At 37.9% G+C, this 27,916-nt stretch overlaps 1 protein-coding gene across 1 annotated transcript in view; it reads left to right on the top strand.

The window, feature by feature from the left end:
* RYR2 (ryanodine receptor 2) overlaps positions 1-27,916 on the top strand; it is a 352,195-nt gene that overhangs the window by 29,669 nt on the left and 294,610 nt on the right. The window contains exons 4-5 of the mRNA XM_067294572.1: positions 15,504-15,524; positions 23,844-23,858. Coding sequence (XP_067150673.1) covers positions 15,504-15,524; positions 23,844-23,858 — 36 coding nt within the window. The remainder of the gene's footprint in view (positions 1-15,503; positions 15,525-23,843; positions 23,859-27,916) is intronic.

Raw genomic sequence — 27,916 nt, 5'->3', positions numbered from 1 at the left:
AGGGGGACCAAGATTTTCCCTGAAACTGCAGCTTTGCAGAGCTCCGAAAGGGGACTAAACACAGGGATTGAAACAGGGACTGGTTCAGATTTCATGTGGCCCTAGGAAGGAAATTGAGAAGAGCTGGACAAAAAGCCAATGACTGCAAACAAGTGGGGTGGATGAAACTGGCAGATTGATCTAATAAGGAGCTGTGAGGACAGCTGAGAAATAGTGGCAGAGAGATTGGGACAGGGAGCCCAAGGTATGCTATGAGGCTTTTAGCTTGGACGAGATATTAGGGGATTTTTGGTTTCTCTGTGTTTTTACAGTGAATTCTATAGGTATTATCCTCTTACCAACTGTAGCTGGTTATCCTAAAGGATGGCAACTTAGTGATGGCATTCATTAAAGGCTGCCTGGGGATTTCTGTAAGGGTTGTTTTCAGTTTGTTTTTAAAAATCAGGAAAGTATAAAATAAAAACACATTAAACATTACAAAATTGAAGAACAGACAAACTGGAAATGCTGCAGTTAAATTTGTTTCTAGAAGCACACAGCTCATTTGTTGCAGGAGTTGGAAGTTGTGTACAAAATGATACTGCAGGCAAAATAAAAGGGAAAAAGAAAAAAAACCTACCTCCAACTTGCATTTAAATACTGCTTCGAAGTGCTTGCAGGCTTTCTCAGTTTTGCCACAGAATTCCTATATAAAGCTTAGAAGGTCTCTTAAACCAGTAATTTTCTTAATGCTACTGGATCCTTCTCTGAAAGGAATCAATGGCTTGAATTTTTAAACCAGCTCAGTCAAGCTAAGCAGTTACAGTCAGTAAGCTAAGCAGTGATTTCTAACTGTGTGTTTCCTGGGTTTGTATGTCTTGACACTGTGGGATTGATTTGTACCAGTGCTGAGGACTCAGAGATGTGGCTGTAGTCGATGGAAACTATGCACAGAATGAAAAATAATGTTAGAAATCAGGCCCTAGGCATCTCAAACAGAACACACTGGTTTGCGCATATTTTGATTTTAATGGCTCCATGCTTTAGATTCTTAAGTGTATTGATATATCATCTGAGGTACTGTAAAAATTAAATTAATACTTGTGAAATGAACATTACAGTAATGAACACCATAAAATGGATGGCATTTAATCATTATGTCTTTAGAACAGGCTTTTTATCAATACTCAGTACAATGGTTGCACATTGAACTGGGATGAAATAAAACAGTAAGTGATCACCATCTGCTCTATATGCTGGATGAGGCAGAGTTCATGTTGAAAGGGTAATAAATGGAGATGTTATGGCAGGCTATGTCATAATACAATGAGATATGTGAACTGAAATTAAGGTTACATAGCTGACTTCTAACACTTCCTGTCTTTTTAGTGTTTGCCATAACTTTACTAAAATTCTTTTGTAAGAATTAGCATAACTCTTTTGAGAATGCAAAAATTTGATACTTCTAAGCTTAGGAAAAAGGGAGTTTGAAATGTACAAAGTGCAACTTTGCATTAGTCTCACAGCTGAGCTCACAGCTGAGGCAAGGCCCTAGATGGTGTGATACTCAAACATGGTATTTTCCTCTTCTTTTGGAATGCACACAGCTGGAAGCTGAATATTTCTAAAGCTCAAGACCTTACATTAAATAAATTATAACTTATTTGTGCTGAGTTATACAATTATATTGAGAACTGAAATAATAATTACACAATTTTTTTGAACAGATTGTTTATACCACTAAGTAAACATCTCATAAAATATATAAAGAATCCTCCAAACTTATATTTCTGTTATCATGACCTCTGGTGGGATGATCTGACTAAGTGGTTGCAAAATTTCAGAAATAGAGAGATCCTTTGTCTCATAATGTCTTTTATAATAGCTGGTGTAAAGGACACTGCAATGGCTGGTGCAATATGCTATCAGTGTGGGAGTTGAATATAGAAGTGCTATATAGGCTGGGAGCATGGAAAATGTTAATGGAGTCGGCAGCTGAGTACCAAGAAAATAGCTGTTCTAGTCTTCTGTTGTTTTGCAGAGAAGGTATGGTTTCTGTGTTGGAAGGTAGCGCAAGAGAGCCATTTAACTTTCCGTTTCAAGAAAAATGATAAAAACAAAAGCCTGCAAAGCCAGCAAATTATGTCAGTATATTTAAAATATTTAAGTACTGCTGTAGTGCAAGATTTGTACTATTCCAAATCTAGGGCTTATCAGGCAGATTTGGGTTTTGTTTCTCTATCATCATAAAGAATTGTCATTTTTATCTTAATATACTTATGTGGATATAAACAGCTCCTGAGTTGGGAGGGGGGGGGGAGAAGGAAGAGGAAAGAAATGAAAGGTCTCAGGACCAGGGCTATAGCTGAACAGAGACAGAGCTGAGAATTGGGAGCAGGTGCCTCCAGCAGAGGTGAGATCCCGCCTCTGGGTGTCCGGCAGAAGCGCCTGCTTTATAGCCTCCATTGGGATCTGAACTTGGCAGGGGCTACAAATCCCTGCTTTTCACCAGAGGCCGTATCTTACCCACCTTAGCTAAACTCGCCTCCGAGCAGCAGGGGTATTGAGGCCCGGGTGAGCCCAAAACTCAGCAGGGACTGTAACCCAAGGTCTTGTCTCAGTTTGCATCAGGGTCACCCAGCCTGTGCTAAGGCTGGAGTTTAGTTGGGAGTGTTTGAGCCCTACAGCATGCTGCAGGCAGGGCCCTGTCCCCGAGAGCGGCAGGACTGGGAACCCCTGGGGAGCCCCAGGCAGGTTGGGAGCCACCGACCACAGCAGCTAGCGTGGCCATCCGCGCGGGGCGGTGGGTCCTGAGCCAGCAGGCTCCGTTCTGGAGTGTCTGCAGGATCTCAGCTGGAGTAGAGGCTGTCTGGCCAGAGCCCTTTCCCTTCAAAAGCAGCAGCATGCCTGGTTTTCTTGCCTTTTCTTTTTTTCTTTTTTTTTAAATTTAGGCTAACAAAAATGGGGGTATGCTGTATTGACTGTCCCTGAGTTCTGTGTGTGTATCAGTCCTTTAGTTTCCAAATGAAAATTAAGGTCTGCACTTTGAGCCGTATTGTCAGCATGATAAGCGAGAAGGAGAGGTATTACCCCCGCTTCAGTTTTTTTGTAAGGCTTTTGGCCTTGATCCGTAAATGGCTTTTTGATAGACATTTTGATAGCTGCTGAGTTGGTTGAGGATCATCCTCCCTTTCCCTAGCAGCTTTTCCTTTCTGCCCACGCTGCAACCTCCTCTTCCAGTATGTGCTGGTCGGACAGTTGGTGGTGGCTGGTGACGTAGCTGTTCCTTAACCCTCCACATGACTGTGGGGAAGTGAGATGACAAATCTCATGAAACAGTCCTTCTTAGAGTCAAAAATACATGTTTTTAAAATATGCTTTTTCTTTTTAAATATTCATGGATATTTTAAGACAAAAAAAAAAAAAAGAAGAAGAGTACCAACCTCCTTATACAGTTTTGGTAAGAAAAGCTTCTAAATTCTTTCCTTTGCCACTAAATTCAAGGAGTCGTCATTTTGGGGATATTCGGTAAATATTTTAAGACTAATCTTAATTTTGCCCTTTGGTGCCTCAGATATTTACCATTGTCTCTGTAGGTAAATAGCTAAGGCTTTTTTTTTTTTTTTTTTTTTTTTTTTTTAAGTGACAGTAATAAAAAGCTCACTCTTGAATGTTCCTTATGGAAATAGCATACTTTGAAAAAAGTAGAGCAGAGAAACTTGAACAGACCATGGGGTGCTGTTACAGGCTGCTAGCAGTGAACTTAACTTCTGTTGGGTTGTCTTCTCTTCATGCTTTTCCCTTTCTTGGCCACCACGTCCCACTGTGGAGCCTCCTTGGCATTGCAGGCAGAGGAGGCCGTGTGTTTGTCACAGCAATGTGATGTTGTCTCACTCTTTCCAATAAACTGATCCCCGTTCTGCTGACTGTCGTAATCATCTCTGTCTGCTCTTGACGGGAATCTCTGTTTCCAGCAACAAGTTGGCCCTGTTCATGTGAGCAGCTGTTTGGCTTTGTCTAATGCTGGTCTGGAAGGAACTGCAGGTTTAAAAAAAAGCAGCCCCATAAGCTCCCCAAACCAGCCCCCCCAACCCCTTTCATCTCCTTGGCTAATATAGGTCATTGCTTTAAAACAGAGGCTGTTTTAGACTTGATCAGACATATTTAGTGCTTTTTCTCTGTTCCCTTCACCAAAAAATAATTTTAAGAAGCTGAAAAATATATGAAGATGTTTGTTCAGGTTCTCTGAATATTTTGATCTTTAATTTGAAATGAAGTTGGGTGCTGAATTCTCAAATTTCTTTTGCTTCATGATATTTCCATGCAGTTCTAGAAAAACATCTACATTAGTGTGTAAATGTTTTCTGATAATGCAATTTTTTCTGTTTTACATGACAGCTTTTCTAGCATCTGCTTTTAAGGTTATCAGACTAGCTTAGAAATATTAACAAATTTAGCTATGCCATTGTCCTCCGATACAGGATGGTATTAGATCTACTTTATGAATGGAGATAACAACGCTCAGGTCAAGTAAGTTAGCTGAGCTTGGTTGTCCCACAAAGACTCCAAACCAAAGCGCCTCTGAAAGCAGAAAAATCTGGGCAGCCTGTGTTTTAGTTTTTCATTGTTGTCGGGGTTGGTAGGGTGCAAGCTCCTTCACAGAGCGCTTGAACGAAAGCAGCGGTGTGGGCAGGGAGAGGCGCTCCACAGCGTCGCAGGAAAGGGGGAGCAGGCAAGTACGGTATGGAAGGAGATGCTGGAAGAAGATGGCCCTTGGGCCATCCTGATTTTCTGTGTAAGCGTATTTCCACTGTTGGTAATTTGCTGATGCACGGCCATTTGAGAGATTTCTGCCATTTTACTGCGTAGTCCTGTGGCAGCTGCTTCCCACACGCGGCCAGTGGAGCAGCACCTTTTAGAAAACGGGTGATTCAAATGCAAGTGCATTTGCTTTGGCCTGTGCTTGTCTTCTAAATGAATGGAGGGTCCTGAGGGCCTCAGTCAAGGAAAACCTAATACCCTCAGCAGCACAACACCTGTGAACAGGAGGAGAATTTGTAAAGAGAAAGAGAAAAAATGATTTTTGGTGCACCAAGTGAAATAAATGAAAAAGGACAGACTATAGAGGAATCGGGGCAAAAAGAGCCGGTGGTCTCTGACTGTGCTGGAGCCTGGTGCATCAGGAGCCAGAGAGGTCTGGGCCATCTGCCGGCCTGCGAGGCAGAAGGCAGCAGAGGGGAGGAAGAAAAGCTGTTAGCTGCCGCTCTTGAGGAGTTGCAGTGCGCTAACACGCTTCAGTTCTCTTTCTTGAATCTCCTTTGAAATGGTTCTTTGTACGCTGACTAAATGTGAACGGCGGCTCCCTACGCTTTAGACCTAATTCATTTTGGTTATGGAGTCCTATACTGTTGCCTTTGATGTGATTTTTTTAGTTAATGCCTGTTTGTTCAGATATTCCTGACGGTGTGGGGTGTGTCTGGAATTGCGACGGCATGCACAGCTTCACTCCTCCAGCAGCCGCTGGTAGCGGACAGTCTGTTGATAAATATACACAACATTTAAATAAAAACTTTTTTCAAGAAAAAAAAATACTTGGATGAGTCACAGAAGATAACTGTACATACAGAGTGGAAAGAGGAAGAAATCTGGAAATCCTGTTTTTTCACAGAATTTTTTACAATGTTATTATTTAATGGGGTAAATTAGCCTAACTTGAAGTATGTGTAGGTCATTTAGGAGAAGAGTATTTTAATTAACAGGGCATTTGTTCTCTCTTAGTTAAATTCCATTTTTCAGGTGGTGTTTGTTTGCTAGCTTAGAAACAGTTGACTTCTTCAAAAGAACAAGTGCATTTGTGCAAATTGTAATAATGCCAACGACTGACAAATCCTGTGGCTGTTCCAGGGAATTTCAGGAGAGGTTTCTTATTCTCTCTTCTTGACAAATGTCATTATTTTTTAGATGCATTACTTAGTGAAATAGAAGGCCTTCATTTGAAAGATAGGACATGTGAGTGAGTTTACAGCTGCTCTTCAGAGGAACACGTGAAGCAGCCAGCATTAGCCTCTAGCTAGGGGAAAGACCACCATTGCCTTTCTGTAGTGAACCCACAGTGTAAAGTAAAGAGTCTTTTCTATGTCCAGTTTGAAATTGGAGCTGACAACTCTTGATTTGTTTAGCAGGTCGTGTTTTCTAAGTCCTAGAACTGTATAAATTACATTGGATAAGAGACTTTAATCTCTTTTAATTGTTCTAAGAATGGTGTTTAAAATTCTACTCAAGTTTTCCAGTGCAAATTTGAGGCAAATTGAATTAATCCACAATGAATGGACATTTTTTTCCTTCTATATTTGTAAATGCAGTGTTTTGCATAATTGAAAAGTGTAAAAATCATTTTACGACTTTTTATACAGATATCAAGAATTTAAACAAGTTGGTAGAATATTTTTGGATTGAGAATCATTCAGTTCAGATCAGAAGTATCCTTGTCCCTGCATTACTTTAGTGATTCACTAAATCTTTTTGAAGTGTTATATAGTTGAATATTTTATCTTCTTCAAATAATTTATTCTGATCTTCAAACATGCTGAACATTCTGTGGTCTCAGTCAAATTTTGTATGTTCGAAGAAAAAGTTCTCAATGTTTTTGTTAGTTTGGGAGGAATATGTAATGTACCAAGCTTGCAGAATTTAGTGCTGATGGAAAAAATAGTTCTGTTGTTTCAGAGCATTAGAGTATAAGACCTATAAATTGATTATATTGTAATTGCATACTGCAAGGTGCTAACACCTTTCTTTGAATATTTGGGGAGCATTCATTGCATGAAATATGTTCAACTAATCCACTCATTTGACTTGGTGCTGTATTGCTTCATTTTTCGTATCCAGATTTGATATTACACAGGCTTTCCACAGTGTTTCTCCACTGAGAAAATAGTCTATAGGAAGCATCTTATATGCTACTACTGTAGAGAGTATGAGACTCCAGTGTTTTTTGTGAATCCCTGAGAAATATTGGAAGAAGCTGTAAAATAGAAAATAGCACATTATTAGAGAACTGAGACCTTTGTGTGGAAACAGCTATTAACATAGAGACTTGCTGCATTTCAGCAGTGCACACTTTTCAGCCTTTTTTTCTGTAGCTCAGATCTCTGCACCTACTCAACTTGCCTACTCTAAACTCATGAATATGGTGGTGCGGATTGAGAGTAGAAAGAGTACATGTGATAGACTTTCTCCTCTAATCTCTCCTTGAAATCCTAGCGACTGTACCATTTTTTTTCCAGCAAAATCCCAATCATTTTCATAGGTGATTTATACCAAGCCAGAAAAATCCTGAAAACAGCAGACAAAATAACAGCTTATCACATGGATCCCTTTGGGATATTTAGTAGCTCAAGCAAGGGATTAATGTAATAAACTGTCTTGGTGCTATTCATGGTAAAAAGGTCATCATTTCTGCTTGATTCATTTTATCAGTGAAACAGAAAAATTCTCTGTTATGTGCTAAAATGCTTAGGAAAGCATTTCTGATTTTTTTTTTCTTCCCTAGCATTGATTTTCTTGTTCAGAATGTCTTCTGTGACATTCCACTTCGAAATATTTTGTAGTTAGGAAAGTGTTCAGAAGCTTCACATGTAACGTGGAATTCAAGCCTCCTGAGCAGTTTGAGGCTGCAAATACAGCCAGTGTTTTGAGTATTGTGCAGTAGGAAACATTTCCTAAATTCCTTCTCTCATGCTTCTTCTTAGTGTATTTAAAGCAGTTATGAATTTTTGGTTCATAATGATTTCCTTCTTATAGATTTAACTGGATTTAATGAAGGGGACTTTCAGCCCTTTTCCTCCTTAATTCTGAGTGGATTTTTACTTGGAAGGAGCTTCCTGAAAATGAGGCCAGGAGGGTGATGATTAGAAGGAGTGATATACAACATTCACTTTCTATATAAGTCTGTCAGTGTGTAAGTGCTTAGCTAAAAGTTCAATTTGTCCTGCAGTTTGGTATACCCAGCTTCTGTTGCCTCTATGCATAGTTCAGCAGGTTTTTAGTATATACTGATTATTATCTTTCTAATATAAATCTGACACCTAAATGACACAAATTAGAGGGCACAGCAGTGCAAGATACATATCTATTTCTTTTGCATTGGATTCACTTTTTTCTATTTTCCTTTAATTTTGTTTTGTAACTTCGTTTGATAGCCTTTGTTTTGTTTCCTTCATTTATGCTGTTATTTTTGCTCTGATCCATACTTATCTACAGCTGTGAGACTGATCATTTTCATACATTGTTGTCTGATCACTGTTACTGACAGAAGAGCTAAACTTTTGAGCAGAACTGAATGATCAATATACTGGCTAGTTACTGACACTTAAAGCCTGAGTTTGCTTTTTTTCTATTAGTAGCATTAGTTCCAGAATGTCCTTGTTTTGCTTTAGATGTCACAGTCTCTCCTTTTTATCAGACCTGAATAGCATCATATGTAGAAAAGCACAGAAATAAAGACTGAACTCATTCCTGGAAAAAAATGAGAAAGTAGTCATAAAACTAATATGTCCACTAACTTTTAGTAAAAAGCCTTAGTTATAATGTGGTAGAATATTGGTATTAACGCTAAGAGTTTTTCAGATTTGTGCATTCATAAATCCATGCCAGACCTCATTAACAGAATGTAAACATTAGATTGCACACATTATGCATGTATTTTAAACTAAACTGTTTCTTTAACATGAAGAATTTTAATTTCACACCCTCCACTCCAATACTTGACAACTTCATTTTTCAGGCAGCTGTGTTCTGTGGATACCCATCCGTTAAGGCAGACTTCCAGCTAAATTGCATCATGAGCTTATTAACTCCCATCTAATCATCCAGTCATGGCCAATTAATCACTTCTCCTGGTGCCTTGTTTTAATAAAACCTGTTTTCTGTGCCACTGAGCAGCAAACTATTGTCTGATTTTATGCAAGGGATAGCCTTTGCTCAAGGGGAAAAAATACAGCCTTCCTTCCCGGATACAAAAGGCCTTGCCTGAAGGAGCCGTTGCAGGCTCCTTCAGTGTTTTGTGTGTGTAGTACTGCTTGTGTTTCAGAGGGGAGGAAAACTTGCGTGTTTCCTGCCCAGAGCTAAACAGGTTTCCTGTGCTGCAGGGAAGGGATGGAGGCAAACTGGGACGGGAATGGAACTGTAGCTGGTGGGGTGTTGAGTGTTCATATCATCCACTCATCTCCACCTGTGGAGCTCTGGCTTCATTAATTACTTGGTATCAGTAAGCAGCAAGGTAATACAGGAAACTGGCAGCTTTTCATTTTCTCAGCATGGAGGGGGGGGAAGTAATTTCATCCCTCATGAAAATGGAAAACGGTAAGCGTTCTTATTTCTTTTAATAAGTGTTCTGTGTTAATGAATAAGCCAAATTTATCAAGGTGCTTCCTTAAAAAAATCTTATGACTGGGAGTTAAATAGGCTTCTGACAATTTAAGCTCTCGGATTTACTGTGCAGTAGTCTAGTTATTGAAAAGCTGAGAGCACTTATTGTAAATACTATGGGCTGGAAATGTTTTGATGTTTCCTAGCAGAACCCACACATCTTAATAGACCATAAATGAACCAGAGGTATTGGCTCTTCTTATTTCTTAGGACTGATCAGAGTGTTTCCTCTTTTGACAAGCTATAGGTGCAATAAGGCAAGAATTATTTTTTCATCAAGCTTTGGAACAACATGTCCTTACTATAGAGTTGTATTTCTATAGTTGCGAGTGTTTTCATTAGCTTAAGAGTTGCCTGCAGGTGCCAGGCGTAACTCACTGAAGTAACAAAGCATTGCAGTAATGATTTCTTCAGATATCCTTTGGATAGAGCTTCGTCAGACAGTGGTGTGTCATGACGAGCGACAGAGCTGTTAGGTTCAGTAACCAATGCACATGTGTCCTTACTGCCAAGTTTGTCCCTCTCAACTTTGACTATGCGTATCCCCAATGCTTCTTACTGAAAAGAAAGGAGAGAAATAAGTGGAGATCAAAGCATTTCATGCAGTGTAGGGCTTTGTATCATGCATGTGGACAAACCAGTTATCAGGAAAGCCTTATGAAAAGATGACTTAATTTAGTAGTTTAATCTACTTAAAATCATGACTCTTTTTAGGAAAAAAAAGTGCAAAACTTTTGCAGATAAAAAAAATACTGTCATTATCTCCTCAGTGCACTTTATTTAGCATCAGATATTTATATCTTATATAGCATCAGGCCATTTCAAGTAAGGTGCAAAAAGAACAAGACTTGGCTCTGATCAACTTTGCTTTGATCGAGTAAAAGTACTGGAACAATTCAAGAAGTGCAGGAACAGTGTTTTTGCATTCTGGATGTCAAAAACCTCAGGGAAAGGAAAGAACAGGAATAAAATCATCATCATCTATTCCAAACCACAGAACTGTAACAAGTTAGTATTTCTAGCCTGGAACATAGGGCCTTCTTTTGAGTGTGCCCTATTTGGAACATTTGTATGAGAAAGTATGCCACGAAGGCAAACGTTTTTATCATCCCCCGACAAGTTTCCTATTTTTGAGGTAGATGGCAGGCCTTTTTGTAGCCTTATCATGACCACTGAATCTGTAATGTGCACTAAGTGCTCTTTTCAGGATCAGGGATGCAATAAAAACGGACTTTGTGGGAAAGGGAAGTTCATTTATTTTTCAGTTTTTAGTATCTACGGGGGAATTTTTGTCTTGCAGACATGTATGCTTTGTTGTTCTACAGTTCAATTCTAGTTATTGTCATCTTGTTTATCTCATTAATTAGTTTTAGACAGAGGTTTTGTTGTATATTCTCAGTTTCCTTAGCTGAGGAATGCAAAAAAAAAAATGAGGGTTTTTTTTTTTTCCTAATAAGATTTCCCTGTTTCAGTTCAGAAAATGAGTATAAGCATAGAGGAGAATGCAACATGCACCAGCTGGAATGTGTTGCTTCATTGAGATTTCAGGTTACGATCTCATCTGTGGATTGTGACAGTGTATCTGTTGCGGTTTTCATGAATAATTGTAGTGTGTGTGATTAGCCATACCCAGCTGAGAAAGATTCTCCTATTCTGTGTGGAGCAAAGTTCCCTAGTTTTCTGTATGCTGTTCAAGCGGGTTGAAAGAAAACAGACCATACAAGCCAGAATTAAGAATGGTAGGGTGTTTTCACAGCTTTAAGTTGCTTACTTGTCAGCTTTGTGCACTGGTAATTAATGTTGCTGTATTAGTGGACAGTCAGTGCAGTCCTCTGTGAGCTTACTTCATGTCAAGATTTAGCAAGTGAGTTTGTGAATGACCTCTCATGATGGTGGCAACATCCCTGTTTTGTCTCCTCTTTATATCTCTCTGTCTTGCTTATGGCTCCTTGAGACAATACAAAAGAGGGATAACAGAACTACAGTCCTACTGTTTTAACTGGCTCTTGGGTCTGGTTAATGTGGCATTGGATATCTAGAGCTCACAGAAAAATTTGTTGGAATACCAGTCTTCCATCTCGGATTAAATGCATCTGAAATGAACTCTTGGCTCAAAAGACTGTAGCTCTTGCATACCTCTGAAGAGAAGTCAGCAAATGCAGATTGCTCTCTGAAGTTTCTGGTTTAATATTACAGTGAATGTTTAAATCATAGCCATGAGTTCTTCATGGAGGGTTTCTTTGTGCAGTTATATGAAATTTTAAGGAAAGTATTAAGACTCTATAGTATAGTGTTCTCATCTGGTTCAAAAAGAGAAATTATGCTGTAATTCTAAATGCTATTTTTGATCTTTTCCTTGAATCTCGGCGTACAATCTTTTATCCTTGTTTTGCTCCTTATAGCACTCCCTGTACTCCTTAGGCATACATACATATGGGCCCCATACCATTGTAATATCTGTAAAGCACTGCTCTCTAGCTTATGAGGTGGCATATTTTCTACCCATTAAAGTAGTTATGTTGATGACTACTGGGTAACAGTAGGCAGTGAAATCTTTTATTTTGTAGTTGGTAGCTTTCTATAAAAAGACTGATTGCTGCAGTATAAGTAGCCCTCAGTCACTAAATAAATCCTAGAGACATTATATTCTTCAGTCTTTTGATAACTCTGATGTTCTCATAGCAGGATAGTCATTTCCTGTATTCAGAACTGTCAAATGGCAATAAACCCACTAAACTTTAATATATAATTTTAGCCAGTGTCATTTTCTTGTCTTTCGGGAAAGTCCTTTGACTACCCAGATACATGTGGAAGAAATATTTTTAAGTAGCATACTGCATTTCAGGTATATGTGTTTTAAGATGGATTCTGCTTCCTCTACTGGAGGAAATATTGTAAAAATAGTCTTTTGGTATAAAGAAAAAGAGAAAAAGTAGTATAAGCTTATCTAAACATTTTCTTATTTCAAACAGTATGATCTTAGAGATCAGGAAAGAAGATTATTCAAAAGGGACAGTTATTGAATTACAAAGATTTGGATTTATTGTCACAAGGTGGAATTTGCTGTGCTTTTTAAAAGAAATGATTGTATCATTTCTTCAGACCATGGTTAACATAATCAGGGACTGAGAGAAAGTTGCTTATTGTGTAAGATACCTTGGTGAGAGGGAAGTTCAGGTAGTGGTTGCCTCCCCCTTCCGTCCCCCCTGGCCTTTCCTGACATTTCAGCCTTCCTAGACCAGCTGGAGGATCTGTGCCGCATGGTAAGTCAGCAGCTCAGCAAAGCCTAAGCGGGGTCATTTGTAGTGAGAACAGGTCCAAGTCCAAAGGGTATTAGCCTCTCCAAAGACAGTGGTGGCAAGATGTGGTTTGGTTGAAGGGAATGTTAAACGTCTTTTTTTGCATAGGTTAATGATTAATATGTCAACGAGAAAAGGCGCTTTGAATCTTAGTGTTTCCCAAATTAGGATGTGTACTGGGAGAAGGGGTCCCCATAGATTTTAGTTTGTTAAGGCAGACCAGAGATGGAGTTATTGGTGAGAATCGCTTGCTTGCTATCTGAATATCTGCTTGTAAGCGTTAGGCAGGCATATCCACTGTTTCTTTTCATGTCTGTTCTTGTGAACTTTACAGTTATTTTGTCTGCATTAGGTTTTGCGTACGAGTGCTTTTATTTGCTTTTAGATTAACCATATCTATATTATCAGGGATTTCAAGGCAAGTAAATATCTTACGAAGTCATACTTATGACTTTTTTTCTTCCCCACATGGGATACTAAATGCTCTGAAGGTGACAAGTCTGCCAGGATACGTTCCCTAGACTAAAAGCTAAGCACGTTTTATCTCCACAGGCAAGTTTTAGAACTTGGGACAATGAGACCTGAAGGGAGGAGATGTCTTCTCATGACTTCAGTAGCTGGAAAAGCTGCTCTGCTCTAGCCCACAGGTGGCTAGAAAAAAGGGAGCGCACCGGATACAGGAGGGTACTGAAGGGGCATGTAGCCGAAGGGCTATAGGAAATGGCTGTAATCAAAAATACAGGAATTTATTACACCGTGCATTACATTAAATGAAAGATCGTGCTTTCGGAAGTAGACCTTTTTAGATGTATTCATAATCTTTCCCATATGATCATTGTGACTTCAGGGTGTGACAACTTTACATGCACAACTAAAGTGATTGTCCCCACAGACTAGTGAATAGAGGTGCCGGTGGCTCACGCAAAAGCCTGTTGACATGTCTGTTTAAAGATGGTTATATAAACGCAGATTTACTGTGTACAATTATACAAACTTGGCTAACTTGACTCATGAAACTAGCTACTGTCCTTTAAGATAAATTGAACTAGATAGACAGCTCAGCAATTACAAAGCAATTGATTATATGATGATGTATACTGAAGGGATTTTTTCCAAAACCAATTTTGGCTGCCCCATTCACTTGAATTTTGGAACAGCAAGAGAACTTCTCAAAGCAAGGCAATAACGAATGGATTAAATGAGCTCTTTTTAGCATCAGCACAGTCAACTTGTTTGTGCTGTGTTATTAGTACATAAACGATTTTAGCAAAACAAAAGGTGTATCAAAATCAAGCTAATAAATGAAAGACTTGCACATGATTCAAACTTGGCTATTTTTTACTTCTTTTTGTAAGACGTCTTAGTTGTATTGTTTCCTTTGGCTTCAAACCATTACCTGCTTTTCTAACATATTTCCATCTTTTTACATCTTTTCGTTCTTATATTGCATTTATTTTAAAACAGTAGATGCTTTTTTAGAAAGGATTTCTCTAGCAGCAGTTGGTGACAACTCACAGTAAGGTTTATACAGAAAGCTAGAGGCAAATCACAGAATTTCTTTGATAAATGCAAATGTAGTCCAAATCTCTGAAGGCAGGTAGGAATCGTCAAGTTAAACAAATGTTTATAAGTTTATACTGTTAACTAGTGGACAGGTCAGATGGTGTTTTCTAACCTTTATGTACTAGCAGCAATGTAGATATAGCAATATTGAAAACATAAAACTTATTTTAACAGAAATGAATATATAAGAATAAGCGAGAAAATTTAGTTTGAATAAAATGATTTTAATAGATGAAACCTAAGGATTTGAATGTGGCCTTTTATTGTGAGAATTTCACAGTAAGCTGGAATCCAAACACTACTGTTTTTGAAAATTGCTCATGGCTTGCACTAAGCTCTCTTCTGAAATTCCTACTAAGCTTTTATTTGGCATCTGCTAATACAACATCACTGTACCTGCAGAAAAAACACAGAAGGCTTGATAAGCAGCAGTGTTTTCAGTGCTAAGCTTAAAGACAAATCTGTGTCAGATGGAGTAGCATTGGTGCCAAATAACTTTTTATTAGCTAGTGCCATACTAACTTTTTTAATAAATGAAATGTGTTCTAGTAGATGCTTTTTATCCTTCCTGAGAGCATAGGATTGTCCAAAGACTTTTTAGAGAGAGTAATTTAAACTGTTTCCCTAATGAACCTTGAAACAATGTTGCTAATACAAACCTTAAGCTTTCAGACTGATTCTTTATCATCCCCCCAAGGAAAGGGAATTACATTTTGGAGTTCTGTTCTCCTCTGTTCTTATGCAAGGTATTCTCTCGTGCTGCAGGTAGTAGGGTCTGGGTTTGGCAGCTACCTCCTAATTTTAGACTTCATACTTTTAGCATTCAGTAAAATGACAAGCTTTGAACAGCAGCCACTAAACCTTCTCAAGTGAAAAACATTCACTTATAACAGCTTTACTCAGGAGAGAGTAATGTTTTCTGTGCAACTGTGTGCTGTACTTCTTGACAGGATAGTACAGAATATGGAATTAATTCAGTATTAGTCTTCATTTGTTGTTTATTTATGTTGATATTTAGATGGATGTTTTTGGGCTTCCAGAATTTGAAGTGCTTGTCATAAAATGAGAAAAAGTGAGGTATTGGCTTTTTAAAGAGGAGATGCCAGGAGAATGGCTTCTTCTCATTCCTGTAAGATAGATTTCCTAAAATGTAAAACATTAACTTCAAAATACACTCTGAAATGCTGTATTAAAAGAGGAGATTTACTGATTTCTTGCTTTTTCTTTCTACAGCTAGTTGATGTGGAAAAATGGGTATGTGATTCTGTCTTTTATTCACCTGATCCCAAATGTTTCATGTTGCCACTGAGTCTAATTTGTCTGTTTTTATACCTTCTGTGTTCATGACCCTTCAACTTGCATGGCTCAAAAAGAAAGGCAAATACATTGTCTTGTAGGACCTGGTCATTCCTGAGTTATGTCACACCAAATTTCTTGCTATTATGACTTTTATCTCTTGTAATTTGATCTTAGAATTGCATAATACACAGTTATGATGATTGCCTGTTAGTTTTGAGCCTTGCTGTCTAATGTTATAACTCCATTCTCTAACCCTCCCTGCCTTTTCCAGCTAGACATTGTAATCCTGAAATGCATGGCAATAAGATAATTATATCAATAAATAATGTGTGTTGCTTTATCTAGCTGCAAATAATGTATGTAGCTAATGATGGAGAACAGCTGCTACAGAATAAAAAAAATCATTCATAGATCTAAGCAATTAGAAATTCAAAGCACATCAATTTCTGTTGAATGTGTTTAAGCCACACAAAATTGTTAAGGCCTTTCCTAATGTGTCTGTGCATACCATGCTATCCTTTTCTTCATGGAGTAGTCTGTATTGGGAACTGAGCTGAATATTTGTGTGGTGTACATATATAACTCCCCTGTATGACACATTTGCATATGTTTTTCTCTAATGTGGTATCTACCATCAGTATATGTGTAAGTTAGTGGTCATAAAATTGTTGTATTATTGTTTGTTCACATGAAAAAAGTTAGCCTCTCTGAAAATTTGGATCATAAAGACCTCCTTGATTCCTTAATATTTAATTTGATCTGTACCTATTCAGAAAACAACTGTGACATTCTTTGGTGTATGACCAATAACTTAGCTAGAGCACAGGTCTCGCTTTATTTCAGCTAGGCTTTATGGAAATTTAATCTGTGGTTGAGACTATAATAGTGACTCCAGTTATAAATTGGTTAAGACTCCTGTAGGTAAATACATTGTTTAAGTGGTGGCTTAGACTTTTCAACTCCCTTTCTACTCATGTATCTCCAATTATTTATATCATATGATTAATATCTATAAAAACCTTATTGTATTTCATAATAATTCATTAGTCGGTAACTGTAGGTAAATGTTAGTTTTAGGTAATTGTATCAATATGACAGCATTATTATTCATATTCTGTGAATGTGACATTTTGACAATTGGTGAATTGTTTGTATGGACTGGTTTGGGATGCTTTTTAAAGCATAATGATGATCAATTTTTCTTCTCATTTTTGTCCAGCTCTTTAAATACAAGTGAGAGGGGTTGGTTTTAAGTCTTTAGATTCTGTGGTTTTTATTCCTTGATTACAAGATTAATGATTGTCAGCCTTGTACAAACTCACATTGTTGTTTCTCTGCTATTAAGAGAAAAACAGCAAAAACAAAATAAGAACTTTGGGGGGAGGGGGGAAGGAGGTGCAGTAGTACACAGGCATCTGGCCTCATACTTCATGAAGCATAAAAGAAAAAGCCAGAAGAGTATTCATTTACACCCTGAAATGGCCTGCCTTTTGACTAAAGTAATCAAAGAGTGTGTTCTTAGAAAATGTAGTATTATCTGCATAAATATGTCAGATCTGCCTTTTTAATTTGGAATTTTCAAGAAAATTGTACCTCAGGCTGCTTAATCGTTATTTAATAACATCAGCGTCTTACACTTTGGAAAGGTTGCTTCACTGGAGTTGGCCCTTAAGCCATTTTAAAATGAAACATTTATCATGAAAGCCAGGTTGGAATGATTCTTCCTGAGTTAGGCGGCTAAAGGGACCAGCTCTGTGGTCCACACAGCTTCCTGTCCGAAGGGGAAGGAGTGGGTGCTGGCTCTGTGTCAGGCATGAACCCCAGTTTGCCTGTAAAGCAGCGCTCAGCCCCCTCTGTAATTCCGGACTGTTGCTAGAGGAGTTAATGAGGTTTGAGGATGTACGTATCGATCCAAAATGCCTTAAAGGAACATATGAAACTCAAAGTTGCATCTGAAAAGCACAGTTATTGAGCTAGCTTGCTTGACTTTCCACAAAAACGGCTTTGCACACATCTCGTCAGACTGGAGAGGAGGTTGTGAAAGGAGCTCCTTCTTGTCCGTCCACTGTTGGATACTTTTTACAAGCCCTCAATTTTTGTGTGGCTCTTCAAAGCTCACCAAATTATGCATCTGAGAATTTGGGCTCAAGTTTGAATGGAAGTGCAAACATAAATCATGATGTCAGTATATCTTCTGTTGATTTCTTCAGGCTTTGAATGAGGCTTACCAACTTTATCTAGAAAATTGGCTAAGCAGAATTTTAAGTGCTTTTTTGGATTTTGATCCACGTTTCTGTGGAATACTAATTCCCATCATTGCTTTCTGATGCACTGAGGGCATCTCACAAAACATAAAAACTAACTAAAATAAAGCTTACCTTTATCATTCTGGCCATTTTGTATTTGAAAACTGCTTTTAAAGAAACTACCAAGGGAGAAAGAAGACATTTATAAGACACTGAGTATACCTTATTTACAGTAAAAACACCAGTAGTGAAACAATCTGAAATTGAATAATGGATAGTGAAAGGTTTCCTCTCATCCTGCCTTTCATTTTTCCTCTTTAAATATGATTATGAAATTAGTGAAATAATTTTCAAATATCTTTGTTGCTGTGAATCCTCACATCCATTCTGTCAGGAACCCAGTGATTTGGTATTGGTTTGCAATATTTAAGAAGTGTGCAGGTTTTCAAAGATGGGTGCTATGTACTTTCAGGGCTTGAGTTTTAAAGGACTTCTGTTCTCATAAAAGCACCTGAATGTTGTGGCTTGACTTTCATAAGAAACGCTTAGCACTGTGACAGAGTTCACTGTTAGGAATGGGAACTTTCTAGGGCTTCTGTGGTTTAAAAACCTGGCCTTTTACAAAGTTGCCTAGACGTGAGATGTTGGATGCTGAAGTATTTTTGAAATTTTGGCTCTAGACCATCAAGAATGATTGTTTTCAAGACAGATTACTGTGAAGAGCTTTTCCCCTGATGATTTTATAGAGGAAACCAACTATATTTTTCTTAAATTTAAAATGCTGAGAGACAGGAGTTTCACCTTACGCTGGTGAATAACAAAGCTGTGTTAACTACAACATTGTAGGATTGTCTGTAACATTTAAATAAAGACACAGATGAAACTCTTCTGCTGAAATTAATGGTTAATCTTTTTCTCTCAAATAATTATGTTTTTGTTAGCTCAGTTTTATGCCACTAGGAAAACTATTTTTCAATTTCTTTGGAAAAGAGAAACTTGCAGAGTAAGAGGAGAGAACACCCTTCAGACACTTTTCAGAATAATTGCCTTCATTACAGACACTCTTGACAGTGGGCTGAGAAGAAGAGAATAAAATCTGTCTTCGTGGACAATTTGGACCTGATGAATATAGCAAGAACTTCTAAGTAGATTCTGACTAGAAGAAGCAAGTTTGGGTTAGTGTAGAGTTTTTGGTGAGCAGCAGAACAAAGCTTCATCGGGGGAAATGGTGGCTGCAGTATGTCTTCAATACCATTTAAAATAACTCATTGCATGTTCTTGCTTTATAATTAGCGTGAATTTTTTTTTAATCATTAAATGATTCATCTAAGGACTTGAACATTTTTTGAGAATTTTTTGTTCACAGTAAGTTCACTTACTTAAATATAGATTTGTTTTTGTCATATTCCTGTAGGGAAATATGCTTAGTGCACACAAATATTTATCTCCCACCCTAAAAAATTTTTGTTCAAATTGTAGATATGACAAAAAGCATTCAGGTTACTCGATACGGGGAGTAATATCAGCAGTATGACCAAGAGCCACTCTGTTTTCCCATAAGATCTGTATGAGGATAACTTAGAAGGGGGGGAAATAGCACTGTATGAAAGTTAAAGTGAACAGTTATACTGAAATGTGTAGAATATGGAAATACTGTTTAAAATGCCACACCTACTGCTATAGTTTCAATTATATCTTCACTTCCATCCTTAATATACTGTATAACGTAGCAGATGTTTACTGAAGCCCAAGTCTAATTCATACCATCAAGACAAAGTAATACAAACATTTTCTAAATACACTTCTTCTTTCCAGATGGAATCTCTGTGAGGATCTGACTGAAACTTATTTTAATAGAAGAACAGGATTCCTAATTATTTACTAGGATTCCTTTGGTATTTCTCCTTCAGTCCGTATTATAGATATGAAAATTTCAAGCTGTGGTCCATGTATCAATACTAATTACTGTGGACTGCAGAAAACTGTCTGCTTTTCAGTTCACTTTTTTTCCATACTAATGTTCTGATTAGGTTAGATTAAAGATTTTATGTTTCTATATAAGCAGATTTCTGCAGGAATATGTCAAGAGTTAACCTCTAAATTAAAAGGCTTTTGAAAAAGATAATCTTGGCAACTTTGCTGTCACAAATTCCAAATAAAGTAGTATTAGTTTACTCTTTTCATCTAGCCAGAGAGCCCAAGAAATAAGGAAAAATGGGGATAAAAGTTACGTGTTTGAACAATCATAATAGTGCTACCAAAATGCTGTTCAAGGAGTCAAATGATATTATAGCCCCAAATAGCTATAAATCTTTGCATTAGCAGCACATCTTTAGTGTCCTCAAAGAAAACTTCTTCAGTTTTTTTTTTTTTTTTTTTTTTTGGAGAACAGTCAGGTTGATGGATGCAATAATGAATAGTATGTGCTTCAAATCTCAGCATCGCAAATTCTGCAAAAGCATAAGGCTCAGAAGCTTTTTTAATGTGTTCTTTTTGTGTAAAGTCATGGTTCAAGCCATACAAGTAGTTTGGCTGCTGAATGTTGAGAGTTTAGTTCTTCCATAAGGATAGTATTCATGTGACACAAAGCACTCCTATAGGCATTTGTTCCAAAAAGATCAAATAGCATATGCAGCTGAAGCCTTAAGTCAGTAGAATATGATTATCCAGTTGTTGGTTATATTTAAATATCAATCCTATCTCTCAGGATAACATTTGAAAAAATAGGATGCTAGAGAAATAGGTGCATTTAAAGCTTACAACACATTCTGGTTACTTGGAGAAATGAATTGTAGAGGTGAAATGCTGTCTTTAATGCAGTTAGTCATTAAACTTTCATTGATTTCAACAGGATAGGATTTAACACAGAGACTTTTATTTGTAGTCCCGAAATACATCAGAAGTCCAAGTATCACCTTGCTCCTTGCTTTTAAGTGTTCAATAGAGAGCCTGCAGTGGGTTCTTGAATTTCAGTGTCTAAAGCAATCTTGGTGTTTTGTACTTAGTTAATAACTGATGAGCTCTTCAGATATTGAAGGCGGTTTAGGCATTTCTACCATAGACCATGCAGAGTTAGCAAATTATTTAGACTCCTAATATAGTCAAGGCACAGAATCAGACACTTCTAGTGTGTAATTTGTCCTATCCTAAAGTAAATGTCAGCTTAGTAAATCAGATGAATCATGCTCTAGAATTGCCTGTCTTTTTGTTGACTGTAAAGTAAGTCTGCACAGCAGCTCAAATGTATACAGGGCAGATAAGCTCTGTCTTAGAGTTTTTCAGAATGGAGATTTATTATTTTTAGGATATTTTTACACTTTATATTGCATACATCTATGTGGTTTGTTAACAAGTGTAGAATGTAGCATTTCATAAATACACATGGCCAAATTCTGCTGTCAGCACTGCTGCTCCACTGATGGACTAGGAGCTTTGTGTATAATGGAAAATAACATGTCATCGCAATTTGATCTTTTCTTCTTTCACTTTTAGCTGTGAATAGTTATTAAATAATACACTTGTACTTAGTGACCATATCAGTCTGCATTTTGTAGCACTTTAACACTGTGGTATCAATCAGTAAACAATACCTTTCAAGAACAACACGGGTGTTGGAATAAAATTACAAAATTTCAAGTTATAGATCTGTTTAATTTTCAAATATACATTTTGAATTGCTAATCTGAGTCCAGGAAGCGGTGTGCACTGCTGCTCTGAGGCACGGAGAGCAACTGCGAAGGAATAGAAAGTTGTTCTCTCCGCAGAGGCCAGGCCGGCGAGGTGTCTCGTGCAGCAGCCTGCTTGCCTACCTGAAGTGCATTATTTTTAGGGGTAAAAAAATATATATTTTTTTTTTTCCAAAGCTGAAAGTTAACTTTGGGGAAGTGAGCATTCTCCTGTAGCTAAGAAGGGATTTGATCTGAAAACATTCAGGAAGTTTCTTGTGGAGGGGAGCGACAGAAGTGCCTGGAGGTCTCCAGCCCCGTCCGCCCACTGGTAGCAGGCAGCTGAGTCCTCGGTGGTTCCTGGCAGGGAACTTCTCAGCCGTGGCCCAAGGTTTCACAGTGGTGCTCTGTCCCCCTTCCTAGGATGACCTGCATGTCAGAGTTTGCTGTGAAGAGAAAGTGTTTTTACAGCAAGAACGAGCTTTGAGGGTGTTCCTTCTCCTGGTAGTTCTTGAAGCAGCAGGTAGAAGGACGGGTGCCCAGGGGTGCACAGTGTTGCCCTCCCTACCTGTCCCCTCTTGGTGCTTCTAGCCTGAGGGGTCTGTCTGCGGCGCTTGCTATCTCTACGAAAGACATGTAATCTTCGAAATTATGCAGGAACCAGCATAACTCCGAAGAACACAATATGACAGAGACAGACAATGAAAATTGCTTTTCTCTCATTTGTTACAGCTCATTTGATATATCAAGAGAGGAGAATGAATCGGTAAATCTGGGTTTCCAAAAGAATCCAGCGCAAGAAGCTGCTGGGTCATTTTAGTAATCAGGGGGAAAGATAATGTACTTGCATTAATTTGAAGCTAGCTAAGAGACTGCAAACAAGCAGTTAAAATAAATGATCAGTAAGAGAACCAGAAGCTTCTGCAGAAGGACTGGTGTTTAATGTACTTGTAAAAAGAATAAGCGGCGAGGTTGTACAGATCTCAGGTAGAACAAAAATTTGTAGGTGAATGACAACTAGAAGAGGCTGAGATTTTTGATAGATCTAATCTTCTTGATAAACAACATATTGGCAAATGAAATTCAGTGTTGACAATTCCAGGAAAGGTTGCATTAATTTGAATTAATCATGTAATTAACTGGCTTCTGTATTAATGAATTTACACACCACTGTGGACAGCTCCGCAAAGACTTCTGGTTAGTTGCTGGAGCCACCCAGTAAAAGAAAACGAAATGCTGGGGTTATAAGAAATGTGATGTATAATAACACCGGAATGCTCATACTGCTAATCTGTACTTATATTTTAAATACTCACTTTATGGAATGGAGGTGACAAGAGTGTCTGTTCAGTTTTGCTCAATTTGTTTCCAAATATCTAACTATTAAATAAACCTAGAAAGACTTTCCGGGAGAGAATTCTTTGGATGTTTTGATATCATTAGGTCATAACTTTTTTTTTTTTTTTTAATCTAGAACAAGATAGACATCTTTCAGAACAGATACTTTTTTCCTGACTGCTGGATAGCTTCTTTTGCAAAAGCATGTATGAAATGAAAGCATCCGGTCTTACCTGGAAGCTCTTTGGTTAGGTAGACTCCCTTTACATGTGGGGTAGGGATTTGCTGCCAAACTTCAGTCCTAAGCTTCAAATTTTGAGATATCAAAACAAGAACTGATGAGGTCAAAAGAGGGGAAGGTGACCATAGGACTCTCACCAAAAAAAAAAACCAACAAAAAAACCAGTTTACTGTTTGTAACATAATATATAGCTCTCCTTTTGTTTTTAAGGAGCTCTCTAAAAACTAACTTTCTTAAGATTTCCATAATTCTCTGATATCAGTCGCATGACGCTGAGATTTTTTTTAATCGCTGCATGAAATATTAGTTTCATTTTCCATTTTCTTAATTTATTGTGCATTTTCATATGGAAAGTTACTACAGTATTGGTGTTGCTCTCTAGCACTGCACTTTGAATGCAGGACTTAAATTTGTATTAAACTTATGAACTATCTGCAGAGCAAGTTGTTATAGTTGATCAGGCATGGTAACTGTTTTACCTATACTGTGTTTTACCTTTACATGATAATAAGTATTTAATGTGATATATTATTTAAAGTAATAAACCTGAGAAAATTATTGCCTAAATAAATGATGAAGCATTGTTCTGAGCAGCTGTTTTGCTTTCTAGCACGTACTGTAATTATCTGCTAATTGCAATGACAAATGCTCCTTTTAAGCGTGGTTTGTAGTTCTTTGTATCCCACTCACTATTTCGGGGAAAACAAATCCCATTTTTAAGCACCTGAAAGCAAATATTCATTTCACATTTTCTCTTTTTTTCCCCCCTCTCATGGCTCTACAGAAATTTATGATGAAGGTAAGCAAGTTAAAAATTTAGTATTATCCTTTGTACGAATTCTTGCTTTTTCACTTAATTTACTATTTTTGTTTTTAACATCAGCATCAAACTTTCTTTCATTAAATTGCACATTCTGAATTTTTTAAAACTCTAGATTTAGAAACCAGTGTCTTTAGCTTGGGTTGGGTTTACAGTTTTATTTTGACCATGGAGAAGCAAAGCAGGCACCTTTGTCTATGGAGAGAGGGACTCCACAGAATCAAAAAGTGAACTTTTAACAGTGGCAGAGAACTCTACCGCAGTATTTTAAGGCAATTCTTCATCAGTTGTCTAAAGCAATGGAAAACTTCCTCAACCACTGCTAACGTATATATTTTAAGGAATTTTAACAGATAATGTTTGATTATAGTTTTATTTTCTCCATTTATTGCCTCTACTCCTTTTTTTTGTTACTTCTGTTTTTACTCTGGGCCAACCTGAAATTGAAATTCTCAATTAATCCTCACCCCTTGAGTGAGAATGCAACACTGTTTGGTACATAGGAATTCTTGAGACAACGCTCAAATAACGAATGTTCCAGTAAAACATTTGGGCATTTTGTAAAGCGGGAACAACACGCCGTTTCTTCTGTAGTGAGAACGCTGTTGTGATTGTGTGGTGTCTTAGTGGGGGTGAGTGGGGAGCCTTTGTGTTGGGTGGCACCGACACTTCACTGCCTTGGGTCAGTAAGCATGCTCCTGGCTCTGCAGGAACTCTGCTTCTCAACACCCTTTTTTAAGACTATGAGGAAGCACTCGGTGAACCTCCGAGCACTTTGAAAAACTGACATTTAGAATAGCTGGCTATGATTTGGCCAAGATCCATTTTCTAATTTTGCCTTTACTTATTGGTCTCTGTTCCCAATTCATCTTCTAAAATGATTTGGTTTTTGTCCCCAAAGAATTTGCTCTTCTATGGTATAGCCTTGCTTGCTTCATGTGTCACTGTCCAAGAGGGAGGAATTCTGGGCTAGATAAAGCAGTGTTATTTTAAGGGCTGAATTTAATGATGTCAGAAGAATTTTCTCAATGTGACTGCTCTGCTGATCCATCTCTTCCTCCCACTTGGCTGTCTGTCTTTTTCTTTATCTGTGAGTTTCTTCCTCAAGTGACAAGGATGATTCACATTCCTTGTATCATATGGCAACAGAAAAAGCTTCTCCACAGTCCTTAACCCGTGAAAAATGCCTCCCTCCACCGCTTATTTAGCTCTAAAACAATCAGGAGGATTTTTATTAATTTCTTCTATCTCTGCCACAGGAGGAGTGGGGGAAGTGGGGAGGAAGAGAAATCATCTCTACCCTAGGGGAGAAATCAATGAATTTTATCCTCTTGGGCATTTTTTTTTCCAAATTGCTGTAAGTGCTTGAAGATAGGAATTTGTAATGGAAATACTGCCTCAGCCATAAATATAGATGTTTGTTTTACATAGATGGCTGGAAGCAGATGATCAATATTCTTATTTATTGTGGATTTATTTTCACTACTGCATCTGCTTTTCACTGCTCCTCATTGCTGGGGAAGTGGAACATAAATGCAGTTTTGGAAATATTAATCATGAGGTCAATCTGATGTGCTTCTAATTATATAGCTGTTTTTGTTCCACAGACCAGTATAATCAAAATCAAGATCATTTAGCATCGTGCTGGCCTAAATGTTTGTCATCATTACTAATGATTTCAGTCTTTTTAATACAGGTTGTAAAATATCTCTGTGTTCTAAACTGAATGAGACATGATCATGATTTTTATTAGCCAGTTGATTTATTCAGGTTCAGATTTTAATATTATTTTTATATAAAGCATGATTACACACTGTACTGTAATGTTTAAAGGAAATTATCCTTGGGAAAACTATAGTTTAGCTAAACTACCTTTCCTGTTTGCCTTTGGTTTGGCATTACTAGGAGATTAAGGGCTGTCCGTGTCAAAGAAAGACTTTTTTTTTTTGTCAGAACGGCTATTATTATCTAAGAGGAGGTATCAGTACAGTCATCAATCACAGAACTCTCCAAAGGGAATACCTGTATTTTTAGTTTTAGTTTTATACTTATTTCACGCTTACAATTTTGTATGGAGTGCCATAAATATAAATAGCATGACTAAATAGTGATTAAAAAATAAAATGTAAAGACTAGAATGCTATACAGCGTATATAATGCCTCAGTGGATTCCTCTTCCAGTTCGATACTCCATTGTAACATGGTGTAGGCTACAGTGAAACAAAGGGAAAAATTGTTTTAGACTGCTTTGAATTTACCCTTTAGTGTTGCTGTTTGGTTTGAGAGGTGTGAAGGAGTATATTACTACGATGCAGCATGTCAGTGAATCAATTTACTTTGCATCTTAAATTCTAAGGAAGCAGACACTATGGGTTTGGTGCCAGCCACTAGAAATGGCAGCCCAAGAGCACATTAATCACAGAAAAGTCCCATTAGTTTTTTTCATTTTTCACAGAAATATTGAAGACTGCAGCACCTGGATGCTGTTAGTTTGGAAAAGAGTTTCTTTTTTTTTTGGTCAAGATTTTTTAAAAACAGATATTTTTATAAGCAAGAAGATGATGTAAAACTCTGTGGCTCACACTCTCTAACTTTGTTTGCAGTCATTTCTGCTTGTGGCATTTTCAAGTTCTCTGATGCTGCTGGAGATGTAATTTCCTAGCATTGCTATTCCAAGTGTGAATTATTTAGTTTGCCTGACTAATCTTGTCTCACAAGCCTCCTAGCACTGTTCCAGGGTTACTTCACAAGCTCTGCAGTGACTTGGCCTGTTTTTACACATTCTGGTTTCACTACTGTTCAGGGTTTTCCAGGCTCTTTGGCCGACATTCATCCCACAAAACTGAAATGCCTGATTTAAAACCACAGATATCCTAAGTTCCCTGTGTAACCAAAAGGAGAAGTGGGGCTATCATCAAAGAATGACTCAGATTTTGGGTGGGTTGAATTACTGTCCAAAGTGCCTCTTTATTTCCATTGAGTATTTAGGTACCTCTGGTGAAATAATCTGAATCTTCATGTGTTGTCATCAATAAATTCTCTTAGCTATCCAGAAGCTGTTACTGATTGTAGTTGTGTCAAAAGTGAAGGAGCCTGCCCATTGTTTCCAAGCTGCCTCTTGCCTAGTATTAGAGAAAAGCTCTTGTCAGTCATCTGAAGCTGAGTTTGGTGTGAAAAAAGTTAAAAAGAGACTGATATAATCATGGGGAATGAGGAGTCTTGGAGAACACATATCCATGGTGCTCTCCAGTTCAGGTGACTAATTCTAGTCAACTTGTAGGATTGTATTTTCACTGCTGTTTTTAGATAAATACTGGCCTCCATCAGCATTGGGCTGGAACAGATTAAAAAGTTGCGTATTAATAACAGAATGAATAGTTTTTACATTACCATTACTGTAGAAGCATTTAATCATTTTAAGCATCCCATCCTCTACAGAAAAGGTTGGAGCATCATGTAAATACGTATATGTAGATCCACAGAGTGACACTTTCAGAGTACAAGCCATCCTTCCCTCCTGTTCTCCCAGTTCCTTTTGGTCTCTTCCCGTTTTCTGACGCCTCACTGCTAATTCTGCTCTCATGGAATATTCCTGCTCCTGAGTGAGGACTCATTGCTGAGATACGTGGCTGTACCTGCCTCCTTTACAATTTGGATGTCGGCAACTTCCTAGTGTTGTTCTGTTAGGTATTTTGGCAACTCCACACTCAGCTCCCTTCCGCTTGTGAAATCCATGCTTAGGCACTGTCCCCTTGCACAGGGGCATCTGCCACTAACTCAGGGCTGCAGGTTCCCCTGGACTCTCACCATTTGACTTTGCAAAGTCTTTATCAGCACAGCAAAAGTCAGTATTGGTGCTGAATGCTCCTTGGTATTCAGCTGAAGGAGCCTTTCGTTGGACAAGTCTGCATGCAGCATCCGGTCGAGCATGCAGCAGCATCCAGATGTGTTTCAGATGCTTCCCAGTGGTATGTGAGACTGTAAGAAGGTAACTTGTCTTTTTGTAGGTTATGGCTATTTTATGTTTCCACATGAAT

Source organism: Apteryx mantelli, chromosome 3, assembly GCF_036417845.1.
Source record: "Apteryx mantelli isolate bAptMan1 chromosome 3, bAptMan1.hap1, whole genome shotgun sequence".
Classification (NCBI taxonomy): Eukaryota; Metazoa; Chordata; class Aves; order Apterygiformes; family Apterygidae; genus Apteryx; species Apteryx mantelli.
Note: the sequence above shows the minus strand (reverse complement) of the source record. Positions and strands in the feature narration are given on the sequence as shown.